Genomic DNA, 27,935 nt, shown 5'->3' with positions numbered 1-27,935 from the left:
ATTTTTTAAAAAAATTATACTAAGAAGAAAGTAAAGAACTATAAACTTTACAAAAGGGATGAGAGTACCTGATCGGAGAATAACACAAAGGAGAGAAGATTGAGCTCAAGAGGGGTGACTTGCCTCATATAGATATGGAGTCTCTTATAAAGCAATGGGTATCACTATTCTACACTCGACTCGAGGCGTGCCATAATTGCACCATCAGACTTGACGTCATTTAGCGTCTCATTTTTCAACATTTGGCAGTGTGCCTTTTTTTTTTCAACGCTCGGCGCCTCTGTTTTCAACATTTGGCAGTGTGCCTTCTTTCTTTATAGGGCAGTGTGATTGCACTGCCCAAGAAAAGATGGCTACCACCAACGTCAATTCTGTCTCTCTCAATTCAATTTTTTTTTAATTAATTTTATTTTAATTTTTATTTTTTTTTAGGTAAAATTTTTTATTAGACACCTTACCCCCCAACTTAAATTGCGCATTGTCCTCAATTGGCAATAAAAGGATAGAAGATAGGCATACCTGGCGGTCTTCAATACATAAACTCGTATGGAGAAATTTTATTTAGACTGCACATAGAGAAACACTAGTTAAGTAATACAGAAAAGGAACAACTTATATATATATATATATAAAATTATTTTATTATATTTTTATTTATTTTTTTTTTTAGAATTTTTTTTTTCTTTTCTTCTAATTAAGGATCAAATGAGTGATTGCCCACCTAATCGTATAATATCTCCCATTCACTACACCACTTTTAAAGTTATTTTCAAAATTATATAAATTGATTTTTCTCATGAATGCACATATATATTTTGAAAATATATCGTCCGGAGGTGTTGGTTTTATTATATCCGTGTATGGCACATTAATTTGCACAAACATCTCATACGTGTTTGGTTTAATTTGATCCTCAATAATATCGACTAACCTAAAAGATAGAAATTGAGGGGTAAATGTGGATAAACTTATGATTTTTTCACATTTTGGCTCTCGAATTGTATCCTCTTCTTCCTCCCAGGTTTCTTCTTTTCTTACATCATTTTGGTCTTTTTCTTCCAAGGCTTCATTGACATCTATCTCACTGTGATCAACCACTCTCTCTTCTTGCACCAAAGGGTGTACTGTCCTAGGAGCATCAAGTTTCTCAATTATTTCTCTATTCCTTAAGACAGTCACTCCTATGTCCTGCTCCTGACTTTCACTTTTGATGATGGGTTTTATTAATGGGATTTGGAGTGAGTTGGGATGGACAGACTCTGACATGCTCAAAGTCTGTGTTAGCTGTGTCAATTGGTTCCTAATGTCCTCTGTAACTCTAATGGTATGTTCTTGACATTTGGACATTTGTGTAAAAATTTCCATTTGGCCTTGCATAAATAGATTGAATGTATCTTCTAATGAACTCCCATGAGGGGGTTGATATGCATCGAATGTAGGCCCTTCATTCGTTTGAAATGATTGAGGCTGGGAAAGGAAGTGCTCATGTGGTTGGGCTACAAAATCATTTTCCCATGAGAAATTTGGATGAAAGTGTGAATTAAGGTGATATGCATCAAAGTCCGAATGGTAGTTTTCCTCATGGTTCTGGTAATACATTCCCTCATAGTCGTGTGTGTGTGTGTGTAACTGGATTGACCATACAATACCTCCTTAAAAGCAGGTATTATAGGGCAGTCATCCGTTAAATGAGCTGAAGTCTCACACACAGCACACCAAACCTCAATTTCATGGTAAGTGGGTAACAAATGGGTAGTGTCTGGTTGCAAATCAAAAGTGGTTTGCCTAAGAGGGTATAGATAATCCTTAAGAGGTCTAGACAAATCAGATTCAAAATGATAATTTTCATCATGATAAGTATCTTGAGCAGACAGATTGTAGTAATTTTGAGACATGAGTGTAAAGTTGACAATCCAATTGCAGGTAAAGACTCAGAATGATATGAAAATACTGTTTCAAAATTTTACCTGATCTCAGTCTCATATACAATGCACAAACAAAAATAAAGTAAAAAGAGAAATAGAGTTACCGATTTTTATCAAGAGATGCTTATTCTTTTTTTTTATTTATTTTTTATTTTTTTCTTTTTGTTTTTGCCTTAATCTCCCCGGCAACGGCGCCAAAATTTGACTGCACTCTCACCCTGCAATTAAAACACAATAAAAACAAATCATAATAAAACTTTTATATATTTTTTATTTTAGTGAGAGGTTTATACTCGCCAGTATACGAGTGCAGTTGTAGTCCAAATTTAAATTTATATTTTCTGGATGAATCCATGCCGTCCACTGAGAGATTTATTTATGGTAAAAGAAAAAGAATGTCACACACACGCACACACATTTGGACAAATTGGCAACAAGGTTTTTTTATGATTTTTTTTTAGACAACAGATACTAGAAAATAAAGTAAGGCATAAATTGAAATAAACATTAAACGTAAAAATATGAATTTGGATAGTGCTTGAGTTAAGACAATTTCAGTACCAACCCGTTGATTCCTAAATTTTGGCATAAAAGATTAGCAACATTAATTTAATTTCAGATATGAGGGTTTGTTATTAAATGCAATTAGAGATGATGATAGTTCTAGGTTAAGCAATCCCCATACATGATATGCGGGATTCTAATTTAAGCAACCACCATAAATCCAATTGCAATTAATACACAAAATAACTAAATTAATCATCCGGGTTTGGGTATGATAGCGTTTCCAGTTCTAGTAACTCTCATACATGGCATGAAAGCTCTAAGTTAGGCTTACGCTCCAATCCAAACCTAGTGATTTCTCAATAATTAAGATACACTCATACTGAAATTTAAATTAATGTTACTTATTTAAAGCGCAGCTTTCTTTGGGAATCATTGGCGTTGGACACTGTCCTTGCCTTAACCCAAGATTAGATTTAGCTACTCATTTTTATTTGAAAGTTAATTGACAAGAATTTAAATGACATAATTTGAATAACAGAATTTAAATGACGGGAATTAAAATAGTAGAAACTAACCGGCCATTTAGGCGGTGAACATTTAAATGACAAAAATTAAAATTACAGAAATTTAAAGGCATAAACTAACCGGCCATTTAGGCGGTGAATAATTAAATGACAAGAATTAAAATTACAGAAATTTAAAGGCATAAATTAACCGGCCATTTAGGCGGTAAATAATAAAGTAATAATAAATGACATAAGAATTTAAAAGAAGAAAGGAAGTAAGTAAGATTACAAGAGATAATACTAAAGAAAATGGGAAAGAACAAGAACAATTCTCAAAGAGAGAATTATAAGGAAACAACTAAACTTTTATTCAAGAATAATAATCACACTTACAAATGCAATCAAGTGATCTATTTATAGGCCACAAGATGCAATACAAACCACACAATTTCAATTATTCAACTAGACATAATTATATCTAATGGGCACTCACACACTTAAAGTTAAATGGATTTTAGCTATAATATCCACCTAATAGTTAAATGGATTTTAGCTAAAAAACACACATAATAAAGCTCTCACATAAAAAATAAAAATAGATTTCTATAAATTGGTTTTTAATCTTCATTAGGATTAAAAATAATCCTTGGGCCTTCTCCAAATAATATCTTCCATGGGTTGCTCAAATTGGGCCTTAATTTTTCATGGGCTTGAATTCTTCATGCCTAAAAAAAAAATAATAATAATTTAATGTTATTAATAAATTATATATTATATATATGTATTACACATGGCACATATATATATTAGATTATATTATATATATATATTACATGCATGCATATAATGATGTATATGTATTATATATAATTTTATATATTATTATTATTTACTTTAGAACTTCATTTCATTCATCTTTCAATTTAAACTTGCATATAACCATAAAATATATATTAATATCTAATTTAAACCATTTTTAAGATCAAAAGAATGGTATAATTATAACAATTTTTTTTATAAAATTAACCACTAATCAATATGTATATATATTTATATCAAAATTTCAATTGGTTGTTTATAATGTACATGCATATTTTGTGAAAATTGCTAAAACTAACCAGTTCTCAAATATAAAATTTGATTTTTACCACAAAATGGTATCTTGGGTTATCTTTCTTCTCTTTCTCTTTCTATTGTTGCCAAACTATAATAATAAAATTTATTTATCGGGGAACAACCAAAGGAGAGCCCTTCTCTAAAGTCAAAGGTCCAAGATGTTGTTTGGAGGTCAACTGGGTCAAAATTGGGTCTTGAAGGCCGAATCTGGATGAACCCAGATAAAGGGTCTTCGAGGCATTGAAGAAAAATAGGACCCCAATGGGTCTTTGGGAAGTAGGGCTTCCGAGCCTTGGGGGAGCACGACTAAGACTTAGCCTACGAGCACAAGAGACGTTACAAAGACACATGGGAGACTCCCCCACACGAACTCTCTAATGCCTAAGTTAGACAATAGTCTAGGGAAAATGTTCAGAATATGTAGATGAATGTTCGATGTTAGATGTATGTAGCATGCAAAATGTTCTTTGTCCCAAATGGAGGAATGTTAAGGTTCCCAGATGGGTTAGAGAGAGAGAGAAAGAAAGTTAGCCAAACGACTCGTGAGAATTGGGAAAAAAAGATCCATTTGCTTTTAGGGAGGTGTGTATTTATAGGTGAATGAGTATGACCTACAATTAAACCAGAAGGCTTTTCCAAATAGTGCTTTTAGAGAGGCAAGAAGGCCTGTAGACGTCATCGAGGTAAGGCCCTGGTGGCTATCTCCGAGTGGTCCCGAAGAGAGCTTTGGGGCCACAGGATAACTTGGGTCTGGGAAACCCGAAGGGTGTCCTCATACATATGCAAAATGAAAGCCAGATCGTTCCCAAGGGATCAAAGAAGCTATCGTCTTGGAGACTCTCTAGGGAAGTACTTATCGGGAAATTGTTTAAAACTTAAAAAAAAAATTTAGGGCACCCCACAACAATAGCTCCCTAATCTTACCTTGGGATGAAAGACGAAGGGAATAGTAAAATAAAGATGGGTGCTTATGAACGAACGGACTAACCCAGGAATCATTTCAACAGGTAGGGTTATTCACATCTTCGTGACAAAATGGGATGAGCATACCCTAGTTTTTTGAGATTGTGTCAAACTTATAAATATTTTCGGGATGTACCAGTCACCACCGCTATGCCCTAGCTTATTCGTTACTAAGGAGCTTGGGAATTTATTCTTCTAATGTGTGCCCTCTTAGAATGCGGAATGGAAGATGCCGACATCCATAAAATTGCTTAAGAAAGTTTCAATCCTGTGTAAATGTGGTAGCAACCATCAAACACCCTAGCATGAGGAAATGGAAAATTGCCGCCACTGATAGCCATTTGATGGGGTTATAGATATCTTTGACATAAGAATGATCTAACTTTCTAATGGCTAAGGTGCTTTGATTGTGGTATTTTTAAGGCTATCGAGGGAATGGATCACATCTCACTTCCTGGGTTATCTTAAACTTGTAGAGATTATTGGAGTTTATTGGTTGCTATTGTCGTTCCTCGGCTTATTCATCACTGAGAAGCCTGGGAATTTGTTCATCCAATACCGATCCTGGTGAAATCTTTTTAAGGAAAGGAGAACCTCGAGGAAAATGCTAGTGTCAATCATAAGCCCCATATGGTATGCAAAAATGAGCTCTGATTTGGGCGATTAGTGATGTACGCAATCATGAACAAAGGTAAATGCAATGCTATACTCGGACACTTACAAATATACCTGTGGATAAGCCACGAATCTTTGACCTTTTGTCAAGTTCGAGCTACACATCACCTTATTTGATGAAATATTTTTTTAGGTGAGTGAAGTTCCAGGTTTTTCCAAGTGTTTTGCCTTGAAGTTTCTGAAGGAAGCAAGTGTTTGGGCCTAACATCTCTTGAATCCTGTAGGAGCCTTTCCAATTTGCTCGTAGTTTTCCTTCTTCACGGAAGGCACTTGTGATGACAGATTTCCTGAGCACCAGATTTCTCAGTTGTAGAGGACTATTTCTAACTCAAGAGTTGTAATAGTTGGCTATTCTCCGATGGTAAGCTGCTAGTTAAACGCCAGCTTGATCCCTCAGCTCATCCACTAGATTTAGGTTACACGAGGTTAAAAAGAGTTTCACTGGTGGAGTTTCAATTGGTGGTATGATAAGCCCATAAGATTGTTGGGAACTTCTCTACCCAGGCTCTTTTTGCCTCATCCAACCGGGTTTTGAGGCCTTAGAGAATGATTTTCTTGATAGTTTTGACTTGACCATTTTCTTAAGGGTAAGCAACTAATTTCATATGGAGTCAAATTCCCCATATGTTGTAAAAGGCACGAAAAGCATTAGAGTCGAATTGGGTGCCATGATCGGTGTTAAGGATTCGAGGGATTTTGAAACGGCAAATAATGTCATTCCAGACCACATTTTCCATTTTCCTTTATGTGATTATTGCTAGGGGTTCGGCTTCCACCCATTTGGTAAAGTAATTGATGGCTACCAATAGGAACTTTCGTTATCTAGTGGCGATAGGAAAAGGGTCGAGTATATCCAACCCCTATTGGGCGAAAGGGATAGGCTAAAAGATTTGTTGGATGTCAGTCACGGGCGATGATAAAAATGGTGTGTGTCTCTGACACTTATCACAAGCTTGGACCTTTGCAGAAGCGTTCCTATGCAAAGTGGGCCAGAATAATCCTACTCGCATAACCTTAAGTGCTCACCACAGTTGAATCCCTCATCTTCCACCAAGGTGCTCACCACAATCACCATCGTGCACTTCATCCAGGGCCTGTTGTGCCTCTCGCAGGCTAAGACATTTGAGTAGTGGCATGAAAAAAGTTTGTTTGTATAGGATATTATTTATAATTACAAAGCGGGAAATTTTAATGGTCTGGCTTTGGCAAGGTTAGTAGGAAGCTCCTTGGTAAACAAGTACTACATGATAGGCAATCTCCAATAGCTAGTTATCTCGATGGTTGCCATCATGAAATATCTTCTTCTCGAACAATGTGCATGTGACCACTTTTCCGATCCAGCTTCGACCAATGTTTGATGTGTCTGAGGATGCATCAACTGAATTTCTGCCAAATACATATCACATTCTTCTTAGGTGTAGTAGTTGTATGCTGCATAGTATAATGCATCTATCACATCCTTTTGCTATTTACAACGTCTCTTCAGGTTTTGCTTTAGGTGGAAGAAACAAAAGATGTGTGGGACAGAAGGAAAGACACGACTCATCGCGTTTGCAATGCTTTGATGACGATTGGATATGATGACGAAATCCTCCGACACACGGATACCCTCCCTCAATTTCATAAGAAACCAAGTCCATGATTTGTTTGACTCTCCATCACCAAATCCAAAAGCAATGGGATAAATCATCTCCTCTCCATCTTTGCAAGTAGCAACGAAAACCACCCATTTTTATTCATTTTTCAAATAGGTGGCATCAAGGACAACAACCGGTCTTATGTAAGACTGAAAACCCTAAAGAGAAGCTTCGAGGAAAAAAATAAATATAAAACTGATTGTTTCCATCCGTCTTGATTATCGTGACAGTGTTGGGGTTTTTTTCTCTTTAACATGTGAAAATAAAAGAGTACCTGCTGAAATAACTCATCCGCATTCCCATAAGCTAGTCTCTTTGCATACTGTAAAGACCTTCAAACGTTAGTGTACATGATTTGGACATCATGCTGCTCCAGCAGGTCCCTTATCCGCATTCTAGGTGTATAATCACCACTCGCCACTCTTTCTAAGAACAAATGTTCGACGACAATAGCTTTCACACTCCGAAAATATGAATTGTAGACATCTTGACTATATGTGTAACCTGACATAAACTTCACCACATGTCGAAATGAACAATTGGGTCTGTATCGTACACGAAGCTGAAACTTGCATATCACATCTTTGCAACCAGCCTCAAATCGAACCATGCACGAACATTTAATTTGATAATCCATCTTCACATCAACACAATAGTATCCAAGGGCCAAAGTCAGTTCCTATTTACTTTTAAATAGTGTGCCTTGGTAAAATATATCACCTTGGTAGAGGGTCGACACTTCAGTTTGCGTTACCTCAATTGCAAAATTTTTTGCATCAAGAACGATCTAGTTTTCTTGTAAAGGGTTGTCCTCAAATTGTGAACCTAAAAATCTAACTTCCGGGTACTCCGAATTGACTCCTCCATCATTATCACCACCAACATTATCATCATTATCATATGTCTCATCATCACCATCATTATCTATGTATGAAGTGTCATTTGATAAACCAGTCATACCATATATACTGAAATCATCGTTCCTCAATGGACTATGTGTTGATGTAAGTGGAACAGTAACAACTGAAACCTGATTTTCACTACTATATGAAAGAAATTGATTTTGCGGTTAAGATTCAAGCTAGGGGCAACTTGAGGGACTGTGGACCTACAAACTCTAACATCTTTACAAATCGTATCAACATAAATCACTCTATATTTGCCTTTATCTAACATAATAAAAGCGACACCACAGTCATCCTTGATACGGAACTTACAAGTTGGAACATCTCCCAACAGTTCAATTACATAATAAATGATGATGTCATACTGTGTTCTATCAATTTTCGTCACTATGTAAACAATTTCAACCAACTAAGCAAAAGTCATATTCTTATTGGGCCTCGCACATATCCTTTCACCCCCAACGTAGTTTAATCCATTCCATTCCCCATTCCACTAAATGATCATCATCACTTATCCATTGTTGTAAGATTCAAAGGGAACATTTAGTCTCACCTGAACCATGGATGCAACAGGACACACATAGAAAAAAAAAAAAAAAAAGAAAGAAAACCTAGTAACCCAAACCAGGTTTAAAGACGTTATTAAACCTGGACTTAATAAGGCCATTAAACCCGAATCGGGTTTAATGAGGCAACTAAACCTGGTTCATGGTAATCGGGTTTAATTTCCCAATTAAACTAGATTTAGTTTCATTTCAGTTCCATTTTAGTTTCGATCAATTTTTTCACACAATTTTCAGTTCAAATTTGCTATGATATCACTATAATATATTCTACTTACAACCACAATCATTCTACACAACTTAAACTAAGCAATGCGAACAAAAATAATAGAAAACAACCAACAACATACCTTGATTTTTGATTGAGAATGCTTATTGGGGAAGAAAGAAACTTGGTGAATGTTGCTCCAATAGAGGTCCTAGCTGCGATTGATGAAGAAGGTTGAATGACTCAAGAAACAAAAAGCTTGAATGTAGGAAGAATGGTTGAAGAAAAGCCTTGTTCGATGGTTTCGACAATGGAAAAAGTGAAAGGCTTACATGGTGGAAGAGAAAAGATAATGTGAAAGAGACAAATGTATTTTCATAAATGAGGTTAAAGGCAATATGGGTTTTCCATTATAAATTTCATTAAGAGTACTTTAGGTATCTTACATAAAAGTAGAGGAAATTCTATATGCAACAACTTCTTTTGCTCTCTATAGCAATATTCTAAAATGACTAAAATAACCTAAAGGGAAAAGCCATTTTTACCCTTTATTTTTCCACTTACTCACCTAGTTTTGCTTTCTTAGTTCGCAAGGTTTGCTTCTTCCCACACTATTCTCCCGAACTCTAGGGTTCGGGAGTTTTGATTTCTCCCGAACTCTAGGATGAGGGTCTATGTTTTTGCATATTTATGAATTACAGTTATTCTATTTCTGTTACTATCTTCTATATTACTCTGCATGTTTCTCTTTGTAATTATTTTTATAAATACATAAATGATCAGGAAAATTTAGAGAATGAAATCCCTTTGCAAATTGAGAAGTTATTCAAGTTTGTGTTTTTCTTTCTTGTTCGATATTAAATTCTTGAGGAATATTATAGACATAAAGAAGAAGTAGTTTTGTAATAAGGATATATAGAGATCAATGTCATGATTAAAACCAAATGTCTAACTACTTCAAAAATATACAAGCCTCACATATGACAACAAAAAATAACTACGTGTTCTTTCTCTTTCATGTGTCTCACTTGATAACTGGTGCTTAAAGGTGTGGATCTAAATCGATAGGTAATGGATCTGTGACTGGTATTGGAGATGGTCAAGTCACTATTAGTGGTCGACCAAATGTCGATGGTTGAAACCATATTCAATGATGTCGATGGTCGAACCATACCCGATGCTAGAGGTGATGTGATCGTAGTAGTTGGTGGATATATAAATGATGGGGGTTTGAACCTTGGGGTTCGGGTGCGTTGAAGGCTAAAAATTCATTTAAATACATTTAAGAATTCATTTAAAAAAAATCTATTTAAATACAAAAAATTATATAAATACATTTAAAAAATTTTAGAACAAAAAATTCTAAAATAAAACAAAAAATCATTAAATTTCAAAAGCACTTGAACCCTGGGGTTCGAGTGCATTTTTGGAGTTCTCCGTCACGGCTAGTGGAGGGGTTCAAGTCACTGACAACCGTTATTATGGGACACTTTGCCTTTCGTTCGTTGTTTCTGTCTTCTCCATGTGGGTCTCGTCATGACCACTGATTTTTTTCCTTCTTTTTCGTTTGATTTTGCTATCGTGATGGGTGGTCATGTTTGTCGCAGCCAGTGGAGGGATTTGAGTCTCCAGCGATTGCCATGGTGGCAACCCTTTTCCTTCCGCTTGCTATTGTTGTCTTCTCCATGTGGGTCTCACCATGGCCATCGATTTTTTGCTTTTGTTCATTCAATTTTTCCCTCTTCTGTTCTATTCGTTCAATTTTGTGTTATGTGAAAAATCCAAACCAAGGGTTCAAGTGTTCTACACATAATCGAAAAGAATGAACTCCTACCTCTCTAAAGTGCGTTTTCATAACAAAGCATTTGCAGGCAATTCGATTAGGTTGTTAGGGTTTGAGGTAAAAAGTGGTTGTGGGATGACTGTGTGTGAAAGGGTATTTTAGAAGGAAAAAAAATAACTGCAAAGAGTAATTAAGCATGGTCGCAAAGAGAAAATGTAAAAATTTGTTATATAGAGTAAAAAAAATTATTGCATATAATTTTTTTTTAAAATAATTATAGAGTGTAGTTAGTTCGTTTGAAAATTAAATTTTTTTTTATAAAAGCTTAAAACAATTATGTTTATTTATTTTTAATTAATTATGAATTCTTCCCTCACTTTTATATCATTGAGAAGGGCTATAAAATGTCCCGAGGCATTATCGTTTGCTTGCATTGTAATAATTAAGCTTATCACCATATCAATACCTATCAAATGGTACAGAAATAAAACATCATTAACTAAGTTTGTTTCCTATAAAATTTAAAGTTGGCCAACCCCCATCCAATCATTCATATTATCATACCTATATATACATATATATTATTTGTTTTAAGATAGAGAAAGAAATCATAAATATTATTATATATATATTTTATCTATAAGCAAAAATAACATTAAAGTTACTTATTCGTGCAATGTTGAGTCGTTCTTAGGGCATAATAAGATTTATACTAATAGTTGTTGATTCAATTATTTATTTTATGTAATAAGATAAAATTTTTATTTATAATTTATTTTTTTTATTAAAATTAAAAACATGAAAGACAGAAAATTATGCAAAATGATAATCTCAAATCATAAAATAATTTTTAATTTTGGGACTTATAATGTATATGGTTCAAGTTGTCCTTTCAAGTATTTAATTACCCAACCAGATCTTTAGTTCTCATTATTGCGAATCTCTTACTTTTTGGGCCGATGCGCCCGACTTACTTTCCCCCACCGACGCGGCCGATTCAGGTCCATATAATTTTAACGTGTGTTTAAATTAATATTAATATAAAATAATTACATGAATATTTTATTTCTGTGTAACAATTTATTATCCACATTGCCAGACCCGATCCTTATTAGCAATTCATCCAATTATTTGCATATTATATGTGAATTAGTTTATATTTTTACTGAAAATATTATATTCACGTATTTTTAAAATATTTAAATGAATTTACATACTTTAAACCTAAAAGAATATAGAACATGTATCAACCAAAATTTTAAAAAAAAAATTGATTGAAAAAATCGTTACTTGCTCCCATACATCTATGTGCAGTCTCTGATCAGGGAGGTCATTTAATTATTGTCATGACTAATGGGGATACATTATTTAATGCATTTATAATCTGCCACTACACAAACGTGTATACTACCATTCCCAATCCCACCTCTCCCTTTGTTTTTATCAAATATTAATGGATATTATTATTTATTCATCTCATGAAAATAGTTTAATATTTTTTTAATAATATTCTTGTTAATATTATTCAAACATCTATTTTTATTGAGATGATTAAGACTGTTTCTGACTTTGGTATTAAATTATATAATAACAATTCTCATTTTGTGATATTTGTAAAAATATGTAATTATGTTTTTTATATTTAATGAGTTATTTGCTTGTTTATGAAGAATATATTTGTGTGCATATATGAATGGATCATCTTAACAATTCTCATTTTGTAATATTGATAAAAATATAAAATTATATTTTTGTGTTTAATGAGTTATTTGTTTATTTATCAGGAATATATTTGTGTATACATATAATTTGTTGAATTTTTATTACCAAATTTATTCAATTAAAACGTATTAAATACGAATTAATTCTATTCTGAATATTTTTTATATGACGAATGTTTGATCAATTTTTTGACTATATTTAAAATATGTCAAACTGAATAATACTCGTATTTTTATCGTTTCGAATTTATTTCATTTACTAAATTGCTAACAAGAGACCTAAGTTCCATAGGCTAAGATTTGGCTATTTGTACATAAGCCTTGCTATAGGTTGACAGACATAAAATTTAAATAACAAAAATATTTTTCATTTAATTAAAAAATCTTTCTCTCGCTGCTCCAACAACAATCTCTTGTCGTCCACCTCTCTCATTATTCACTACAACAAAAATGATTTGTTGAGACATCTTTTTTAAGACATTTTTTAAAAAGTATCCTTTAAAATACCATTTTAAGGCACAATTTAAAAAAGTGCTCCAATACAATAACTTTAATGAAGCACAATAATTAAGTGCCCTATAAAATACTATTTTAAGGCATAATTTAAAGAAGTGCTTCAATAAAACAATTCTAATGAGGCACGACAATGAAATGCCTTAATAGACAAATCTAAGTGTCTTAATAGATAAATCTAATATGGCAGATGTAACGCCCGTAAATAGCTATTAATTTAATTTTGGGAGTAATTGGATTTAAGAGAAATATCAAAATAATTTGTGGTGGTTAAATAAAATTAAATTAGGTGATTTTAAGGAAATAAGAAATTAAGATAATTAATTTTGTTATTTGGGAATTTCTGGAAAGAGAAAAAAATTAAAATAAATTCAATTGTGTGATTTTCAGAAGTTTGGGGTGTTACTGTAATTAGTATAGTGGGTGTTCGTGTAATTTTTGGATTTGGGAGGGAGGCTGGTGCGATTTCGTAAGAGGGGCCAAAGTCTCCTTTAAATTTAGTGCGCGCCTATATAGGTTAAGGTAAGCGTGCGGGCGCGAGCGGTCGCGCGCGAGGCGGCCAGGCGGTGGACGCGGCTTCGAGTCCGCGGGCAGGCGTGCGTGAGGGGTGGATTTTTAAATCAGCCAAAGACGTCCGAAACGACGTCGTTTCGAAGGAGGCGGTGGCCTCCCCAGCGGCCTGCCGCGCGCTGCCACGTGGCGCCCCCTCCCTTGCTCACTTACGGCGGAATTTTTAAGCCCGATTTCGGGCGTAATTTTTGCAGTTCGAGCAGTGGGAAATTTCAGAGAAAAAAAACATCAGCGTGCGCGAGGGAAATTGAGGAATTTGGGCTTCAAAAATCAGATTAAACTCTGTTTAATCTCTGATTTAATTATCCAGGTATGTAATTAAACTAGTAAGTAATATTCTCTGCGGTTGAAATTTTATTTAGAGTCCAATTTTATTAATTTTGTCTATAATTGGAATATTGCAGTTTGTATAACTTTGACCGTGTTTGGTCAAATTGAGCCTAAGGTTATCACCGGAAAGGCAAGTTCTTTATACTCTCATTGTCGATTCTTTCGATGTCAATTTATTTGACCTCCCTTCGTTGGATTTGGCTGTTAATAAATTATGGAATTTAAACGGTGTGTTTAATAATTTAATTTATTATCCTGGTTTCGAGGGTATTATTCGTTGGTTGCCTACGGGGGTTTGTATCACCCCCAAGCCTATGGGAATGATGTCGTACTCACCCGGGGCTAGGTTCTTAGCTGTGGGGTATTAATATGGATTTTCGGTTATTTATTGGCTAGAGTGGTTAGGCAGTGGGGGCAAGGGTTAGCTGTACGGTGACGGTGTGACTGTTATACGGTCTATTTTAGACTGTTAGATGGTCTCTCCTGGTCACTGACCGCTGACCGGTGTCAGGCACTGCTGACCTACTCTACCGTTATGTGATTATGGCATGCCTGATTATTTTATTTTTGTTGCATGGTTTGGTATGCACATGGGTTCGGGCTGCATGATGGGATCATCATGATTTGGTTATGCTTGATCACGGACATTTTAGATTGGTCAGGTTGCATCCAGCACGGGCATATACATCGCGTGTGATTTACTACGTGGGCGGAGCATGGCCTGATGCCTGGATGTATGGGCGCCTTGTATCACGTTGATGCTCATTACGCCTTGCATTTTATATGCATTGCATGGTTACTGGTAGTTATTAGTTCTCGGACGGGAGTACCGTTCCGAGGGAGCCTTTGGCGCGGCTGTCGGGAATACCGGCAGGGATACGGGTGACGGGAGTACCGACCCGGGACAGTGCGCACAGGTTTGTGGAGATTTATGTTGCCTTTCAGGGCAGCGGCAGGTTGGTATGGGACTTGGGTGCCAGGTGTTTTATGTGGGCCCCAAGGACCGGTATATGTTTTATTATGCGGCACTGTTGCGTTGTTGCGTCACATGACTTGTGTGTACATGTGGGTTTATATTTGGAGTGATCTCCTCTTCTGTTTCGTTTACAGCCTTCATTTTCATATAAACTTGTTGAGTCTTGCGACTCACCTTGCTTTCCATCATTCCAGGCAAGGGTAAAGCAAAGTCGAGGGCGAGGACCGCGCTACCTAGTAGCCAGCCGTGTCGGTAGGGTGTACAGTTAGCTGCCCCCGTTTTCTCTGATGTTTTGTTAAGAGTTCTGACTCTCATTTTTGACTGTCCCTGGTTGTTCCTTGTATCTTTTATCGTTAGCACATGTGTCTGTATATTTTTATATACTCCTTGACTGCTGTTCCAGGAGGGTACTTGTAGGCGTGCATGTATATTGTTTTGCTTCCGCTGTTGTATTTTTCGTATGTATGCATGCCAGGGTATTTTTGTCTTGTGTTTGTTTCTCTTCTCTTATGTAGGCGCTCTCGTTTGGATAGAGTGGGCGGTTGGGATATCCGGGCGGGGGTGCTTACAATATTGGTATCAGAGCGTCATTTAGTCAATTTGGGGGACAAGTAACTATACACCAAGGCTGTTAGGTAGAGTTAGAGTGTCAGGTTGTGTCCTTAATTTCGAAATGCGTTCTAATTAATTTTGGTTATGTAGGACTCATGGACGCACGCTGTGGACGAGGTCGTGGTAGACCACCGACGCGAGGTAGAGGGCACCTTGTTCCTATTCCTGAGGTACAGGCGACTGATACAGGAGATGAGAGACAGCCAGGGCCTCTGGACATGCAGGAGACATTGGTAGGTCTTCTACGGGCTGTAGACGTACTGGCGGCATCTCAGTTACGTCAGGAGCGTAGTCATGATGGTAGGACCGCTACGGCCCAAGCGTCACATTCAGGTACTCCGAGAGCAGGGGACAGTTTTGGTGCCGTATTACTTAAAGATTTCATGGCCCTACGTCCACCAGAGTTTAATGGAGGCACCGATACGACAGAGGCCGAGGATTGGTTACTAGCAGTGGAAAAGCATTTGAGATCCATAGACTGTGTAGAGGCCCACAGAGTTCGGCTGGGGACTTTCTTGTTACGAGGTGACGCTGAGCGGTGGTGGGAGACCACTAGACAACGATATGGTGATGGGGGCCCGACATGGGCACAGTTTGTCGCGGCGTTCAATGAGACTTATATACCGGCTTGGGTCAGAGAGCAGAAGGTGTTCGAGTTTGTTGACTTACAGCAGGGAAGGCGTTTGCAGTGTCAACCGCCGAGGCAGCTGAGGGGAGTGATATGGTATAAGGTATACTTTCTCTTCATGGCCACGATGTACGTGCTTTATTTGATACAGGTTCTACCCACTCTTTTATAGCACTTCATTTGTTGCATAAGATCCCAATCCCGTGTAACCCCTTACCATATGATTTATCTGTTTCGACACCGGGAGGGATGGTATTGTTGGGGAGTGAGATGGTCAGGGATTGCGAGATAGGGATTCATGACCAGGTATTTTTAGGGGATCTTATTGTTTTGGCGATCCAGGATTTTGATTTACTGTTGGGTATGGATTGGCTCTCACGGCACTATACTCGAGTTGATTGTCGTCGGAAGGTAATTTCATTTGAGTATCCGGGGAGACCAGTTGTTACATACCGGGGTGTGAAGCCAGTGGTGACTACGCCGATGATATCGGTTATGCACGCCGAGAGACTTATTCGACGTGGGTGTGAAGCTTATTTTGCGTTTGTGACCGTGATAGCTGGGGAGAAAAAGGAGTTGGCTGCCTATCCTGTGGTGCGAGACTTTCCAGATGTGTTCCCAGATGAGTTGCCGGGACTACCACCGCACCGGGAGATTGATTTTGCAGTCGATCTGATACCAGGTACGCAGTCTATTTCCAAGACTCCTTACCGTATGGCTGCCAATGAATTGAAGGAACTTAAGGTGCAGTTGCAAGATCTTTTGGAGAGGGGGTTTATTCGACCGAGCACATCGCCATGGGAGGCTCCAGTATTATTTGTGCGTAAGAAAGACAGGTCTATGCGGCTGTGTATAGACTATCAACAGCTTAATCAGGTAACAATTAAGAATAAGTACCCCTTACCCCGTGTGGATGACTTACTGGATCAATTGCATGGTGCATCAGTGTTTTCCAAGATAGACTTGCGGTCAGGTTATCATCAGGTGCGAGTCAGAGATGAGGATATTGCGAAGACCGCATTTCATACACGTTTCGGCCATTACGAGTTTGTGGTCATGCCATTTGGGCTGACCAATGCACCTGCAGTATTTATGGATCTGATGAACAGAGTATTCAAGGAATACTTGGATTCTTTTGTCATAGTTTTCATTGACGACATCCTAATTTACTCACCAAGCCCTGAGATACACGAGGCGCATCTGAGCGTGGTTCTGCAGAAGCTCAGAGATGAGCAGTTATATGCCAAGTTTTCGAAATGTGAGTTTTGACAGACCCGAGTTGTTTTCTTGGGACACGTGGTCTCAGGTGAGGGTATCTCAGTAGACCCAGAAAAGACCAGAGCCGTGATGGATTGGCCGAGACCGATGACAGTGACGGAGATTCGAAGTTTTCTTGGCCTTGCCGGTTATTATCGACGATTCGTATAAGGCTTTGCACGGCTTGCATCACCCATGACGAAGTTAACGAGGAAAGGCGTCAGATTTATTTGGAACGAGTCTTGTGAGAGGTCTTTCCAAGAGTTGAAGCGGCGTTTGACTTCAGCACCAGTACTGACGATACCCAGGTGTGGTGAGTTATTTACTGTGTATAGTGATGCCTCGTATGCAGGGTTGGGATGTGTTTTGATGCAGGACGGCAGAGTGAATGCTTATGCATCCAAACAGTTGAAGAGGCACGAGGAGAATTACCCTACACATGATCTGGAGTTAGCGGCCGTAGTGTTTGCTTTGAAGATTTGGAGGCATTATCTTTATGGTGAGAGAGTCCAGATTTACACTGATCACAAGAGTCTTAAGTACCTCTTCTCACAGAGGAAACTCAATATGAGACAACGCTGTTGGTTAGAGTTACTTAAAGATTATGATTGCGAGATCCTCTATCATCCAGGTAAAGCCAATGTGGTTGCAGATGCATTGAGTCGTCGTGGAGCATCAGCTGCAGCTATGATGGTGCAAGAGTGGTTCTTATTGGAGCAGATGAGTGATCTTACTATCTCAGTGGAATCAGATAATCCTACACTCTATTGTGCTGCCATGAGTATCCATTCAGATCTTGAGGATCAGATTCGCGATCGACAGCGACAGGATGTGGAGCTTGACGCGATTATAGCTGATATGGAGAGATTTGGTCCATTGGGGTCAGCCAGAGGGATGATGGCTTGCTATTGTTCCGTGGGCGGATTTGTGTGCCGAGTGACAGTGATATCAGGCAGAGGATCCTAGAGGAAGCTCATCGTTCTCCCTATACTATCCACCCTGGGGCGATGAAGATGTATCAGGGCTTATGGGGCCAATATTGGTGGAGCGGCATGAAGAGGAGCGTAGCAGAGTTTGTATCCCGATGTTTAGTGTGCCAGCAAGTCAAAGCTGAGCACCAGAGGCCTGCGGGATTGTTACGACCTTTATCTGTGCCGGAATGGAAATGGAAGCGCATAGCTATGGATTTTGTCTCAGGATTGCCACGATCTATTCGGGGATTCGATTCGATATGGGTGATTATTGATCGATTGACCAAATCAGCGCACTTTCTACCTGTCAAGAAGACCTATCCTATTCATCGACTGGCCAAGTTATACATTGATGAGGTGGTGAGACTGCACGGAGTCCCAGCTAGCATTGTGTCAGACAGGGATCCTCGATTTACCTCACGATTTTGGGAGGCGTTGCAGAGTGCTATGGGGACTCAGTTGACTTTCAGTACAGCCTTCCACCCTCAGACTGACGGGCAGTCGGAGCGGACCATACGGACTTTGGAAGATATTCTCCGCGCTTGTGTATTAGATTTCTATGGGAGCTGGGATGATCATTTGTCGTTAGTGGAGTTTGCTTATAATAATAGCTTCCAGGCCAGTATTGGGATGGCACCATTTGAGGCGTTGTACGGGCGACCATGTAGATCACCGCTTTGTTGGACCGAGATTGGGGAGCGAGCATTGCTCGGACCGGAGTTGGTAGAGCAGACATCAGAGAAGATCCAGTTGATTCGGGCTAGGATGAAGGCAGCTCAGGACCGTCAGAAGAGTTATGCTGACAGACGACGCCGGGATTTGGAGTTTGAGGTGGGTGATCATGTTTTTCTTCGGGTTATGCCGATAAGGGGTGTTCGACGCTTTGGAGTATCTGGCAAGTTGAGTCCTCGTTATGTGGGACTATTTGAGATATTTGAGCGAGTCGGACCGTTGGCTTACCGGTTAGCTTTACCCCCTCAGTTAGCCCACGTACATGATGTTTTTCATGTTTATATGCTTCGCAAGTACGTGACAGATCCCGGGCATGTAATTGACTACCATCCGCTCGTGATGGAAAAGGATACGTCATATACCGAGTTGCCTGCTAGCATTGTGGATCGAAAAGAAAAAGTGTTTCGTAACCGTACGATTCCCTATGTGAAGGTCCAGTGGCAGCGACATACCCCTGAGGAGGCTACTTGGGAGCTAAAGGAGGAGATGAGGAGACTTCATCCTCAGTTATTTGCCTAGTCAGGTACGAATTTCGAGGACGAAATTCTTTTTAGGGGGGAGGATTTGTAACGCCCGTAAATAGCTATTAATTTAATTTTGGGGGTAATTGGATTTAAGAGAAATATCAAAATAATTTGTGGTGGTTAAATAAAATTAAATTAGGTGATTTTAAGGAAATAAGAAATTAAGATAATTAATTTTGTTATTTGGGAATTTCTGGAAAGAGAAAAAAATTAAAATAAATTCAATTGTGTGATTTTCAGAAGTTTGGGGTGTTACTGTAATTAGTATAGTGGGTGTTCGTGTAATTTTTGGATTTGGGAGGGAGGCTGGCGCGATTTCGTAAAAGGGGCCAAAGTCTCCTTTAAATTTAGTGCTCGCCTATATAGGTTAAGGTAAGCGTGCGGGCGCGAGCGGTCGCGCGCGAGGCGGCCAGGCGGTGGACGCGGCTTCGAGTCCCCGGGCAGGCGTGCGCGAGGGGTGGATTTTAAATCAGCCAAAGACGTCCGAAACGACGTCGTTTCGAAGGAGGCGGTGGCCTCCCCAGCGGCCTGCCGCGCGCTGCCACGTGGCGCCCCCTCCCTTGCTCACTTACGGCAGAATTTTTAAGCCCGATTTCGAGCGTAATTTTTGCAGTTCGAGCAGTGGGAAATTTCAGAGAAAAAAAACATCAGCGTGCGCGAGGGAAATTGAGGAATTTGGGCTTCAAAAATAGGATTAAACTCTGTTTAATCTCTGATTTAATTATCCAGGTATGTAATTAAACTAGTAAGTAATATTCTCTGCGGTTGAAATTTTATTTAGAGTCGAATTTTATTAATTTTGTCTATAATTGGAATATTGCAGTTTGTATAACTTTGACCGTGTTTGGTCAAATTGAGCCTAAGGTTATCACCGGAAAGGCAAGTTCTTTATACCCTCATTGTCGATTCTTTTGATGTCAATTTATTTGACCTCCCTTCGTTGGATTTGGCTGTTAATAAATTATGGAATTTAAACGGTGTGTTTAATAATTTAATTTATTATCCTGGTTTCGAGGGTATTATTCGTTGGTTGCCTACGGGGGTTTGTATCACCCCCAAGCCTATGGGAATGATGTCGTACTCACTCGGGGCTAGGTTCTTAGCTGTGGGGTATTAATATGGATTTTCGGTTATTTATTGGCTAGAGTGGTTAGGCAGTGGGGGCAAGGGTTAGCTGTACGGTGACGGTGTGACTGTTATACGGTCTATTTTAGACTGTTAGATGGTCTCTCTTGGTCACTGACCGCTGACCGGTGTCAGGCACTGCTGACCTACTCTACCGTTATGTGATTATGGCATGCCTGATTATTTTATTTTTGTTGCATGGTTTGGTATGCACATGGGTTCGGGCTGCATGATGGGATCATCATGATTTGGTTATGCTTGATCACGGACATTTTAGATTGGTCAGGTTGCATCCAGCACGGACATATACATCGCGTGTGATTTACTACGTGGGCGGAGCATGGCCTGATGCCTGGATGTATGGGCGCCTTGTATCACGTTGATGCTCATTACGCCTTGCATTTTATATGCATTGCATGGTTACTGGTAGTTATTAGTTCTCGGACGGGAGTACCGTTCCGAGGGAGCCTTTGGCTCGGCTGTCGGGAGTACCGGCAGGGATACGGGTGACGGGAGTACCGACCCGGGACAGTGCGCACAGGTTTGTGGAGATTTATGTTGCCTTTCAGGGCAGCGGCAGGTTGGTATGGGACTTGGGTGCCAGGTGTTTTATGTGGGCCCCAAGAACCGGTATATGTTTTATTATGCAGCACTGTTGCGTTGTTGCGTCACATGACTTGTGTGTACATGTGGGTTTATATTTGGAGTGATCTCCTCTTCTGTTTCGTTTACAGCCTTCCTTTTCATATAAACTTGCTGAGTCTTGCGACTCACCTTGCTTTCCATCATTTCAGGCAAGGGTAAAGCAAAGTCGAGGGCGAGGACCGCGCTACCTAGTAGCCAGCCGTGTCGGTAGGGTGTACAGTTAGCTGCCCCCGTTTTCTCTGATGTTTTGTTAAGAGTTCTGACTCTCATTTTTGACTGTGCCCGGTTGTTCCTTGTATCTTTTATCGTTGGCACAGGTGTCTGTATATTTTTATATACTCCTTGACTGCTGTTCCAGCAGGGTACTTGTAGGCGTGCATGTATATTATTTTGCTTCCGCTGTTGTATTTTTCGTATGTATGCATGCCAGGGTATTTTTGTCTTGTGTTTGTTTCTCTTCTCTTATGTAGGCGCTCTCGTTCGGATAGACCGGGCGGTTGGGATATCCGGGCGAGGGTGCTTACAGCAGAATTTTTGAAATGTCCCGTTAAAATAATTCTAACAAGACACTTTGATGAAATGGCTTAACAGACAAATCTTAAGTGGCCCAATAGAATAATTCTAATAAAACTTAGATATACTATAAAATAAACATAGGCACGTATATTAATAAGATAATGTGTAGATTAGGTGGTCATGCGTGTGTAAGAAGAAGTAAAGATTCAGGGTTCGAACTGAAGGAGAAGTAAGTTAGAGTTAAGAGAAGGCCATGTGGGGGATATAAAAAATAAATTTATAGTGATTTTTGAGACATTTTTAAGTGTCGCAACAAACTTAAATTTATAGTGATTTTTGAGGCATTTTTAAGTGTCGCAACAAACTTAAATTTATAGTTATTTTTGAGGCATTTATAAGTGCCTCAATACATTTTTGAGGCATAATTACACACGACATTTTTATTAATGTCCTAATAGTTAAAATGCCCCAATAAACTATCTATTAAGGCATTTTTAAATGTTTCTTAATTCAAAATTTGTTATAGTGACCGCTACAAACCCCTTTCTTTGTGTAACAACAACGAGAGGCGAGCCAGCGAGAAGCAAGAAGGGGCGACGGTGAGAGGGTCAATCGCTAAAGCATGGAAAGGGGAGAGAGAAAAAAAGAGATAAATAAAATATTATGATTATTTTAATATAAAAATATCGCAATATATTATGTGTATCAATTTATAAATAAGATTGTATGTAATAGCAAAATCTGGATTATCCTTAAAAAATTGAACTGTCATTTCATCACAACCCATATTAAATTTGAACGGGCCAGCAGCTCCTTGGTGGGTCCATTTTCCAACAAATTGGTCAATTCACCGACAATAATTTTTTTTCCCCTTATCTTATTATCACTAGTATTTGATCCATAGAACAATAATGTTCAGCTGTGTTACCTAACCATAGATCAATCATGTTTAGATGTGGGTCAATTTTATTTTGGTTTTTTGCTAAGTGTAGATCATGTCGCATGTCCCTTTTTAGCTGTGCCTGCTAAGAAAAATCGTCTGAATGCAAGAAAATTAACTTTCACTAAGAGTAAAATAAAAACATAAATCACAAGCAATTATCACATTAAGTAAATTCAAATATGTAAACTCTAAAAATTGTTCCGACGTTTTCATTTATGGCTTAAAGGAGGCCAATTATCTTTGTAATTATAGATATTACTATATTTAGATTTTATTTTATACTTTTGTAATTAAACTTAAAATATTTTCGCTACTTGACTGTTAAAAAACAATCAAAATAAAATAATTTCATCAAGATAATGGGTATTAAATTAAGATCTTGCCCGTGATTAAGTTGAGCAAACTTGACAAATCTTTGATCGATCATTAAGTAAAATAATAAACTAGTATATTCATGCATTTAAGAGGTGGCAACAAGAGAGGTGAAGCAGAAGCCAACAGAGTTTGCTATTTAAAGCGTTGAGGGCCTAAGTGTTTGCCTCACACACTTGCCTTCACTTCCATCTTCACTACCAGTACATTTAGCTAGGGTCTCAGGTTGTTGCAAAGGAAGCCGCCATGGCCAGCAAGATGGTGCGCCAAGTAGCTATCAAGTCGGACGGTGATGTGTTCCATGAGATCTTCACAGATAGGCCTCACCATATCTCCAATATGGCCCTGGCTCACATCCAGGGCTGTGCTTTGCATGAAGGTGAATGGGGCAAAGTTGGCTCCATCGTCTTCTGGAATTATACTCACGGTACACGTGCTAACACCTCTGCGTAATCTATGATTTTCTATCTAGAAATTGCGTTCTAAGAGCATAGCTCAGTGCATAGGTTATCTCCCAAACCCAGTTTGTAGTTTTATTTTGGTTTATTCATGTTATTAGATGCTACGTACGTTGTGCTTCATACACTTAGGAGATTTAAGCCTGAGCTAAGCCTCAGTATAAGTCCCTCTGGTGGTAGGTTTTCGTGTGTATTCCAACCGAAAAAAGAAGAGGAAAAAGAGTGTCCTAGGAGGGTATATATTTCTGTTCAAAAACTACACCGTCGATCATTTATTAAATGAATTTCTTTCATTATTATTATTATTATTATAAAATTTTGGAAACAAATTTATTAAAATTGAATCGCGTTACTTTTCTCTATCGTCTCTCTTAATTTCTGCTTGAGGTGCTGTTACAATTCTATCAATATTTGTGTGATATATATATATATAAGTACAGAAGGGAAAGAGAAGGTTGTTAAGGATGTGATAGAGGCAGTAGACCAGGCAAACAAGTCGGTGACATACAAGGTGATTGAAGGAGATCTGATGCAGCTGTACAAGAGCTTCTCCCTCACAGTTCACGTGGACACAAGTGGCGTCGACAACCTCGTCACATGGACCTTCCAGTACGAGAAGCTCAATGATAGCGTCGAAGATCCAAACTCACTCATGGACTTCTGCATTAGCCTCACCAAAGCGATTGAGGCTCACCATCTCAAGTAATTAATCTATTTAAATGATAAGACCATGATATATATATATATATATATAAAGGCTTGGGAGTACTGTTTGTGGTAAAGTGCGTCTACTCCCAATTGAGGGTTGGATGTGGAGAAGAATCATATTTCACTTGTTTTTTCGATGCATAATAACACATGCATGTGATTAATGCACTTGTTTGTGTAATTAATGTCAAGTTGAGCACCTGTATAATTATTTCACTTGTGTAATCGTAATCTACTTGTTTGTGTGATGTTGAGTTGAGCCTTATGCACAATCTCCTATAATTTTATGATGATAAAAATAATTTCAAGCCTTTACCTCGTCTAACAATTACCTTTACATATGAATTTTTATTGTATGTACAGTCTCCTACAAATGTACTTGTTCATGTAATACATTCACCGAACAAAGTGACCGTATGAGGAAAGGAACAGAATGATGGTAGGAGACCGTGAGGCAAATGATCAAGAGGTTAAGATGATCAAAAAGCCAAATGATTAGGAGGCCTGAAGAAAGGATATCTTGCTTGTGAGCAATTGTTTGCTACTAAATGGGAGGCCTCAAATGATTAATCGGATGACCAAGAGGCATTCCAAAATGAACAAATGGTGAGAGGCGCTTGATGTTGTTCCTATGCAAACCCTCTTATGTTTAAGTTAATTTTTGATTTCTTAAGTGCAAAAATAAGATTCAACTATCTGAATGAGCATACTTGAAAAATGAGGCGGGCCTCATATTTATAGAGGAGGGAGAGAGGGACATGTGGCAACCATCTAGGGTCCCAGGTGCCATATTTTGAATATATTCCTGAAATACCCAGTATATTTTTTTTGCATATTTCGAGGAATCTTAGAATATTCTTGGCATATTCGATTCGAGGAACACCTTGGGAGGGTCTGTTGGCTTTGAGGAAGGCTCCTGGGGTTGGAGGAATTTGCGACCGAGTGGTCACACATGACCGAGAGGCCTCTTGATCATGACCAAGTGGTCGCCATTTGGTGTTCTTTCACTTATTCTTTTTGTTTTTTGCCTGGGTAATTTTTTAAGTGTATTCGACCAATATCTGTAGATCTAACCCATGTTTGGCTTTTTTGATATTTGTTGAGCATATCAATTGCTCCCTACTCTTTTGATCGAGTGACCCAAGCAGAAGAGTATTTTGCCCCGCAAATTTTGTGAGCGCTTTCAGTTCAATTTTCTCAATGTTCTTTGCATTATTCTAACTCTATTGGTATCGTATTTTTGGGTTTTCTACTATTATGCACGTTCTTCCGTGCTTTTCAATTCCCTTTGGACTCCTATAAATAGGGGTCCTTGGAGCTCATTCCTTTCATTTCTTCCTTCCAAGCTTCTTCCACAAGGTGATTTCTTGGCACCTTCCGATTCTTTTAGGCCTTGCGATTCTCTTGGGCCGCTTGGTCATGACCAAGTAGCCATGTGATTGCAGCTTCATTTGTTGTTGCTTGGTAACGAGATTATGCCTTCTTCATGCTTGTTGCTTTACATGATCCAATGGCCACTCGATCATCTCTTAGCTTTTAATTTTAGTAAAGCTTGTTAAGAAATTTGTATTTTGATTTATGAAAAAAATAATTTTTGAAAAATATATTTTTAATAAATTTGGTTTATTGATTATTTATAAAGCATTTTATAAATTCTCTTAAATTGGAAAACTTCATGCTCATATATATTTCTTTCAAAATAGTCAAATATGGTTTTGTATTAATTGAGTATGATATGAAGCTTGTGAGAAAATCTTTTTGAAAAATCGGCTAAGTATAGTTTTTGATTTAATCGAGTATTGCTAAAAAATAATTGAGTATTGAAAATTTTCAATCGACTATCATAAGTTCCTACTCAAGTATGCTATATCAAGTTCTATTTCTCAAAACTTAATCGAGTAAGGTTCTTTTTAATGTATTTTGAAAATCGAGTAAAATTATATATTAGTCAAGTAATGATTAGTATGTTTTTCAAATTATTGATTATATGTCTCAACAAAATCATTTTCTAATCGACTATTGAAGATCTCACACTTGAGTGCATTATGCACCTCTCTGTATCTTTTAAAGCTATGCATCTTTTTAATCAAATAAATGTTTTTTAATTGACTAATGTATTTTGTCAATTAAGTATCTATATGTATTAGTCAAGTGAAGTTTGGATTGTCTCTAGTTAAGTTTCTGGTCTTAAAGTTAATCGAGTATCAAATGTTTGTACTCGAGTAAATGTATCTGTTAGTCAAGTAAGGTTAGCCGAGTAATCGAGTAAGAAATGCATAATCTTTGTGGCTTTTGAGTTAGTCGAGTATTGACTTGGTCACACTCAAGTAAGGCCTATAGATAATCGATTACTTGAAATGTCCAATCAAGTAAGTGTTATATTAGTCAAGTAACCTTATAAGTTAGTCGAGTAATTGTTGTCATATTTAAAAAAAAAAAAAAAAAGCTGTTACACAAAGAAGAAAAATATTACAATTTTGATCATAGAGCATTATTTGATTATTTTATGAAGTCTAACTATATTCTCTTATAAAAGAATGGTAAATATGTTTATGCATAGGGCACAAAAGGCTTATATTTACAATAACACATTTCTCTCAACTAATTTGGCTGTTATCAGTCAAATCAAAGGAAGTTGTGAGTATATGCACCAAGGAAAATCTTAAGTCTCAAGTTTCTATAAAGGCCATGTGCTACAAGAGATCAATTTTGGTTAATAGAGCTGTCAAGGAAGCATAAGCTATTTTTCGAGTGATGTCAAGCCAACCTAGATCTAGACATAATAAAGCCAGAATCAATACTAGGTCAAAGTTCATTGCTTAAGTGAGAGTCTTCCATGATCATCCTCCTTCATTTCAAACCACTATCTGGTAAAGTTTCATGTAGATCCTCTTAAACCAAATATTATATATAAGAGAATTGAGTGCTTCATTCATTGATATTCTTGTAACTCTCTTTCGTTCAAAAGAATGTTGAAGATTATTGTATTATCTTATATTTTTCTCTTGAGAAATTCGTTCACAAATTTTGTGAAAATTGTAAAAGGTTACACCTCATCCTTAAAAGGCAGTGGTTATGGCTGAGCCTAGTTGTGAAAAAGCCAACATGTAAAGATTACAATTACTCATGTAAAAACTGGGGTTCCTACTTAGCCCATTAAAAGTAGAGGTTTCAATTAAGCCTATTAAAACTGTGTATGGGTTATAGTTGAGCCCTAAAAGCTAAAATCCCATAGTGAATGTTTTCAAAATCCTTAGTAAGGAGCTAAGGTAATGGAATAGGTTTTTTGGCTACACCACTTAAAAATTGTTGTGTTCATATGGTCCGCTTCTTATGTCTTAATAGTATTATTTTTCATCAGCCATGCAAATGTTTTCATATATGAATTCAACTCATTGTTCTTAAAAGCACATTAGTTTTAGTCTTTATTGCACACATAAAGATTTTTTTTTAAATATTTCTACTTGCATGCATACTTCTCAAATACATACATTTTCCATGAGACTTGAAGGTCAAAATTTAGAAAAACAAACAAAATCTTATTTG

General features: G+C 37.7%; 1 protein-coding gene across 1 annotated transcript; it reads left to right on the top strand.

Annotated features, from left to right (window-relative positions):
* The first annotated feature begins 23,355 nt into the window (after nt 1-23,355).
* Nucleotides 23,356-24,704, top strand: LOC127810682 (kirola-like). The gene is made up of 2 exons (XM_052350275.1): nt 23,356-23,650; nt 24,122-24,704. Exons 1-2 carry the CDS (start codon nt 23,470-23,472, stop codon nt 24,385-24,387), a joined length of 447 nt encoding a protein of 148 aa, XP_052206235.1. The 5' UTR covers nt 23,356-23,469; the 3' UTR covers nt 24,388-24,704.
* The last annotated feature ends 3,231 nt before the right edge of the window (nt 24,705-27,935 follow it).

The sequence above is a fragment of the Diospyros lotus genome, chromosome 9, assembly GCF_014633365.1.
Source record: "Diospyros lotus cultivar Yz01 chromosome 9, ASM1463336v1, whole genome shotgun sequence".
NCBI lineage: Eukaryota > Viridiplantae > Streptophyta > Magnoliopsida > Ericales > Ebenaceae > Diospyros > Diospyros lotus.
The sequence above is the reverse complement of the archived record's forward strand: the minus strand, read 5'-3'. Positions and strand labels throughout refer to the sequence as shown.